Here is a 7,811-nt window from a genome sequence, read left to right as displayed (position 1 = left end):
ATGTGCTCCTTTTACCGTAAATGCTTAATTCCCTGCAAACGATCTTTCATTCCTAATCCCAAAATATCAGTTTCAATTCTATATCTTGATCTAGAGCTCGGAATTTGACTGTCTTCACTCTAGATCTGAATACTTCTACGAAGGGAAATACCAATTCTACTCGACCTGTATTTGCGAATTTTAAAGAAAGCTTATCAAAATTTTATTCAGACAGTGGTTTATTTCTAAACATTTTATTATAAATACTTAACAGTATTATTAAAATATTAATAATAATATCCTTACCACTTGGAATGGCCGAAACAACTGCAAGAAAATGAATACCTGCAAGATATAAGATCATGGTTCGTTATAACAACAGCAGTGGTTTGTTCTTATCTGTAGTGAAAGAAATCGAATAAAAAGTGCAAAATAATATAATTACTTGATATATATATATAACGATAAAATTGTTCGTGATTTTAATAAATATTTGTATTCTATTTCCTTTATAAATAACTTACAACTATACATATATTAAGATATACAGATTCGTAAATATGTACTGTACATATTTATAATTCAATAAATTATATAATCGTTCGACTGTAATTAGAAAAAATTGTAGATATATAAATTCATACTGTCGTTTCTCTGGTGTCTGTCCTTTCGCTATAAATAACCATAAACTTCTGTCTCGTAGGTATTTTTCTCTTTGCAAATGATTCAGCCGTTCCAAATGATAAGAGTATTGTTATTAATAGTTTAATAATAAGCTTATTATTAAGTTCTAATAAAATAATAATTATATGTGTATATATACTGTATATATATATATATATATATATATATATATATATATATATACACACGTATAATTTTTATACGTATAATTGAAAATCTCTATAATGTATATATATATATATACATAATAGAGATTTTTAAACTTTCTTTTTATACTTTTATTAAGGAAGTATAAATTCAAAATTGAGAATCTCGCCGTATGAGTCGTAACAGAAGGTACAAAGATCTATCAAAATATATAATTATCGGGTATACTGGGGTACGATGTACAGATTATTATTACTTTTGTGATTGGCTATTCTATCTAAGGTTTGTCGCGACGGTTGACTTCATATTTAAACTGATAATTTATTGTAAGGTAATCAAATGTCGGATAAACAATTGTAAAATCGACTGAAGAGGGACTAAAAGACCGAAACGTATTTCAATTTAAATAAAGGATATTTATTACATGAAGTAAGACTTGTCTTCTGTGTCAACCGTTGTGACAAATGTAGTGAAAATTGGATAGAACAGCCAATCACAGAAATGATAATGAATTCTACTAGATACGAACTAATATAGTTTCCTATATGTTTTAAATTTAATATTATTCTATAAGATCGTAAAAATTTAAGTTAGAACTATAAGTTATATATTTTTTCTACTTTTCTCGTTTAAAAATAAGGTACTAAATATATTGAATAGATTAGGAATGAGAATAAAAGTGTGCTCTGAATTATAACATTTACGATAGAATAAAAGCATAATTTATCCAGTAATTAAACTTATTTACTCACTTCATTTTTTATTATAGAAAGATTTGGAACCAGTTTACATAAAACATAGTGCAATTCTGGAGCACGAAGAGTATCTCAATTCTTCTGATTTAACTTATAATATGAGAATTTATCATTGTAGTCATGCTACTGGTTTGACTAAAGATCATACTTATTGCTACGTGAGTATTATATTATCGGGATATACAGATTAAATAACAACATACACACTTTTTAGCATCATAAAAGATCCTGTAAGTGCTTGTAGATACGTGTGCACTTTGAGGATCTGGCAAACTGGAGTCGGTAGATGTATAAAAAGCCTTGCCACTTCCCCTCTGCTTATATTATATCTGTATTCTTGTGTATTCAGGCTATTAAAACACCTTACTGTGCCCAGATTTTTCGGATTGACAGAGTTCACGCAAATCTATAAGCAAATCTCGAATACTTGTATTAATGCTAAGGAATTTTTTTTCATTTGCAACGCGTAAAAATGTGCGTTTAAAGTATAAAATTTAATTTATATGTATCATATTTTAAGATATTTTTATGATTTTTGAAATTCTGTTTTCATTTCTTCATTGCGGTTGCATTCGTTGTTCGGTTGCATAAAAATGGTGATATAAAATAACCGGGAACGTTGGCAATAAAAATCAATGCGAATGTTAATTGTTTAGATATTAAACAAATTTTTATTTATTTTGTAATGCTAAACGGTTTTCTTAGTATTATTGTTAATTGTCTATTTGGACTTTACTTATTAATAGAACTTTATACTGGAATTTAAAGATTGGCACAGTAATGAGAATTAGTTCAGGAAGGAACAAAATTTCTTTATTATATCACCTGTAGTAATAATTTCTGTACGCATATTATACGTGTTTCGGGCTAGCATGCCCCTCATCAGCAGTATTACTACCATACACTAAAAAGTAACAATAACAAAACAAATAAGTTACTGTATAACTTAAAATTCTTAGCAATAAAATGCAATTTTAAACATTTAAATATAAAGAAAGAAAGAAATAGAATAAACAATAATTTGGTCGTATAATCCACCAATCCTGGAGCACCATACTTAATGACGTTTATAAAAAAGCATAATTAATAATCTCCTTATCATAACGCCGTTGAATGGTGGCAAACGAAACCTTGATGCGAGTTTTTTAATGGAATTTCTTACATGATGTTGTTAGATTTTAATAATTTACAGTCTTTATTTACTTTGTTTATTTAATTTTAATTATACAGTGAAATGCTTAATTGTAAAACGAAAACTATCCAGTTACACTCAAGATTGGAATATGTATTTACAGTAAGTTTTAAAATTGCATTTTATTGCTAAGAGATTTAAGTTATACAGTAACTTATTTGTTTTGTTATTGTTACTTTTTAGTGTATGGTAGTAATACTGCTGATGAGGGGCATGCTAGCCCGAAACACGTATAATATGTGTACAGAAATTATTACTACAGGTGATATAATAAAGAAATTTTCTTCTTTCCTGAACTAATTCTCATTATTGTGCCAATCTTTAAACACCAGTATAAAGTCCTATTAATAAGTACACAATTAACAATAATATTAGAATTTAAGGACAGTAAGGCTTTTACAATTACTTGATATTTGAAAAAGGTTTTCTTGGTGTTTAATTTATATTTGTACAGCAGTTTAGGACAATTTAACGTAATAAATATTAGACAAGGATTAATTTCAATATTCTGTGTATCAGTAAATGGGAGTGTTACAGAACGATAATACTCTTTCTTCCAATTCTCTAGATAAATATTTTCATGTCTACTTCTATCTTATCCTTAGATCTTGTTGTGTGCTTTTAAATAAGTTTGTTTTACAGGCATTGCGTACGTGGACACTGTTTTTAACAATTGTTATAAAGTTGACATCGCTCAAGACGATTCGGTTACTTATAGTAGTTCATGCAAGTGATTTTAAACATTAAATTAAACATTGAAATATTTCAGTTTCAGGCGAAATTGTTGAAAATTGTGTTCAGACTTGTCTTTACGATGGGCAAAGATCAGGGGAGCCTTCCTCACTTAACGAACTACCTGTTTACGATTGCTCCGCTTATGACCAACTCTCCAGCCCGAGGAATTCCCTTCCTCGGTTTCTTAGTTTCCAGGAGTTTCTTTTATAGTGTCAGTAACTCTGCGAAAGTGGCTATTGTGCAAGATATCGGCGAAAAGAAACAGCATGGTTTCACCTGGAGGAAGCGCCGAGAATCGCATGAAGGGCTACAGAGTTGGAAGTAAAGTAGCACTTGAAAGAGAAAAGAACGGAAGTACAAAAAAAGTTCACAGTAAAGGAGCTCTCGAAATTAAACGTGACTATATTAGAACAATGCGTAAATCCAAATGTTTGAACGGTTGACAAAAGTGTAACGGCAAATGAATAAACTTTTACGATGCTGTGGTAAAATTTATGAGGAAAAAAAGGAACTTACAAAGCAGATCACTCTAACCAGTTTTTTATCAAAAGCTATCTCCAAGACTCCTACCCGTATAAGTACCTCTATTTCTTCGTAGTCATCTATTATATGGGCTATATATCTCTAAAGCTCCTAATAACCTGCTGATAACTCCGATGATGACACTGATGACCCGGAACCATAACAATCCTTTTAAGGATTCGATGACTAAAATATTAACCTGGATGACTTTTTTTAATTGAATAAACTTTAATATTTTGTACAACATTTTAATGATTGTATTTTTATGTCTTGTAATATGTAAGAGATGCAAATTAAAGCAAAGTTATCATGTTGGAGTTTTCTTTAGACCATTTCTTTATCAAGAATAAATAAAACAATTAAGTTCATAAAGCAGATACTAGCTCAGCCAATAATTAGTCTGATTCACACAATAATAACACCTTTTACTTATAGCTGAGATAAATTTATTGCGAAAAACAAACGTTTTCGGCTTACTCAATAAGCCATCTTCAGGTTTTAACTTTCGAAAAATGGAACATTATCGTTCCATTAAAAGAATACAATTGTTCACTAATCGTAAAGACAACCTTCTGTACTCCTTATAGTATTTAACCGGTGCCGCCATATCAACATAAAGCAGATACTAGCTCAGCCAATAATTAGTCTGATTCACACAATAATGTTCCTTTTTTCGAAAGTTAAAACTTGAAGATGGCTTATTGAGTAAGCCGAAAACGTTAGTTTTTCGCAGTAAATTTATCTCAGCTATAAGTAAAAGGTGTTATTATTGTGTGTATCAGACCAATTAAGCTCGTCGTTTATCTACCAATTTGTTGTCAAGCAGAAAGCGTGGAAATTTATGCAAAACGATGTCAGACCTATTTCCCTGCTTCCAATCTTAGGGAAAGTCCTGAAGAAACTCGTTAAAAATAAACAAGAATGGCATGTGGAACATCACCAAAAGCTCAGCGACAGACAATTTGGTTTTCGGCGACAGAGGTCTGTGGAGGACCCCATAGAACAATCTGTGAACAATATCAAACGCCTCCTGCAAGATAACAAATATGTCCTAGGGGAAGCCTTGATATCTCTAAGGCTTTTGACAGCGCTTGGTGGCCCCTAGTGACACTACAGCTGCGCAACATCGGCTGCCCACGCAACCTACATAGACTTCTGCTAGACTACTTCAGAGACAGGGAGGCTATTCTCCAATATGGCCAACAAGAAGTTAGTAAAAACATAACAAGGGGATGTCCACAGGGGTCTGTCTGTGGGCCCCTGCTCTGGAACTTAACGTTTTATACTTTCTTAAGAAGCAACTTTGGGCAAAACTCTTCCACCGCGTATGCGGACGACGTGCTCATGCTGATTGGTGGCAGGTCGAGAGCCGAGCTGGAAACCAAAAGAAATCGCTTTTTACAACTCATCAGCACCTGGGGTGACAAGTACAAGCTGACTTTTAATTCCCAAAAAACAAAGGCCATAATTTTCAATGAACCAAGGGAAAGGAACTTATATCTAAGACCCCCAACACTTAAAATGAACGGTGTGGCCATCCGCGTGAGAAAAACTCTTAAGTATTTAGGCATAACACTAGACCACAAACTTTCCTGGGACTCTCATATTGAAAACACCACAAAACGCACCGGGCTCATATTTCAAACGTTGGCGCAGGGGGCCAGGAGAGATTGGGGTCTCTCTCCTGAAGCCCTTTCTGCCATATACGACGGCATTTTCATCCCGATCGTCAGTGATGGTTGCGGCACATGGAGATGGGCCGTTTCGAAGGTTCATCCCGGGAGGAAACTGGTGTCCGCTCAGAGGCGGGCACTTCTTTTAATTACAAAGGCCTACCGCACAATCAGTAATAACAGCCTTCAGGTAATTGCAAGAAAGATTCCCTTAGACATCGAGATCATTAGGAAGAGCAAGATCCAGCAATTTAGATGGGAAAAGGATATTCCAATTGGTGATGATATTATTGAATCACAGAGAATGGAAAAACCGTACCCGTACTTTAACACATTTCCTGGCGTAAATGATAATTTCACTACTAGCAACTACACACGTATTAACGCCAACATCGAAATTTATACCGATGGATCCGGCATTGACAGGAATGTGGGATGCAGCTACGTGGCATACGTTGATCGTACGGAAGCGCATCACCAAAAATTCAAGCTACATCCTATTTGTACCATGTTCCAAGCTGAACTCCTGGCCATCAACAACGCAATAGACTGGTCCAATACCACCTACACCAACATGCAGATTTCAATCTTCACAGACTCTCTCTCAGCCCTCAATATAATTCACAGTTGCAAACTCCATCCTCTGGTTGTGGACATTAGGAATAAAATTAACACTTCTACAAACAATTTCCAAATCAACTGGGTCAGATCCCATCAAGGGACTGAGGGAAATGAGAGGGCGGATGCCCTTGCGAAAGAGGCAGCACTGGACCCTAACAACCAATACATCTATGACAAGATCAGTCAGGGCACCCTAAAACACCTACTTTGAGAAGAGGCCATTGGCAAATGGCAAACACACTGGAATGAGATGAATCAACACATCACTTATCGGTTTATTCCCGACCTTGAACAATTCCTCAAGATCAGCTGGTTTACACCTGATCACTACACGACACAGTTCCTGAGCGATCACGGCGGCTTCGCCAGTTATCTGGCCAGATTCACCGACCACGCTTCCGAGTACTGCCCCACCTGCACCGTCAGAAACGGTGCCACTCACTATTTATACGACTGCACCATCACCACCAGCGAGCGAACAGAACTATGCGTCCTCTTAAATGAAATTCATACAGACTGGCCCTGTGACATGAAGGATATATGGAAAACTACTGAAATTTTTCGTACTTTCAAAAAGCTAGCCAAAAAAGCTATCATAACCATCAATCCACTCCTTCAAAGAAGGCCTCATCGGACAACATAATGGAATTTAGTGTAAGGGCTATCTCAGCCTAACTCGTGCACATGGTATTTGTTATTTGACTTGGATAGCCATTCAGTAGCACACTCCTTGTGCTACTTCTATTTCTACTTACTCTATTCATATTTTATCATTGTAACTTGGTTTTCTTAATGTTTCTCTGCTAAATGCCTATGTACTGCATCCAGTTTGTAATTGCATGTCATAAGCTATGACAGCATTCTCTCTTATGTTCATTTCCTCACTGTTCCTGCGTGTCTAGCTGTATCGCGCAATTTTATGTTATGTATATATTGTTTCACCACTCTTATTGCTGCATGTAATCTACAATATCACAATTGCTTTACATTTAAATTGTACACTATCTCCTTGGCAGTGCCTCTGGCGTAACAGGGAATGTATGAATATACGTTAAATAAATAAATAAATAAATAAAATAAAATAAAAATAAACGATCCTATATTCCCTCGCTTATCGACCAATTCGCTTAACGACGTAGTCGTCGGAACGGAACTCGGTCGTAAAGTGAGGAGTACCTGTATATAAAAATTTCATAATACAGTAGAGCGTCGTTAATTGGAACGTCGGTAATTGAAATGGCCGGAAATTGGAACGATTTTCAGTCGGACTGTGTCGTGCTGAATCGAACGTTTTTGATACTAGATTTACTTCTAAAGCATAATTTTCATGTTTTTTATATTCTTCAATATATTTATTTTGTTTGTACAAAATAAAAAAATAATTTTTAACGATACGATAGCCTCGATGATTATTATAAAAATTTTCGTTAGGCTTAAAATCGACGAAAATTCAACACGAAGCGACACGCAACGGAGAAAAATTCAACAGGAAGCGATACGTAA

The 7,811-nt window shown here is 34.4% G+C and overlaps 1 protein-coding gene across 1 annotated transcript; it reads left to right on the top strand.

Moving 5' to 3' along the window:
• Nucleotides 1–5,535: 5,535 nt before the first annotated feature.
• LOC136987664 (uncharacterized) lies at nucleotides 5,536–6,519 on the top strand. Its single transcript, XM_067285416.1, has one exon. It carries the CDS (start codon nucleotides 5,536–5,538, stop codon nucleotides 6,517–6,519), a length of 984 nt encoding a protein of 327 aa, XP_067141517.1.
• Nucleotides 6,520–7,811: the final 1,292 nt, after the last annotated feature.

This window comes from Centruroides vittatus, unplaced genomic scaffold, assembly GCF_030686945.1.
Source record: "Centruroides vittatus isolate TY-2023 unplaced genomic scaffold, ASM3068694v2 scaffold_2569, whole genome shotgun sequence".
Classification (NCBI taxonomy): Eukaryota; Metazoa; Arthropoda; class Arachnida; order Scorpiones; family Buthidae; genus Centruroides; species Centruroides vittatus.
The sequence above is the reverse complement of the archived record's forward strand: the minus strand, read 5'-3'. Positions and strand labels throughout refer to the sequence as shown.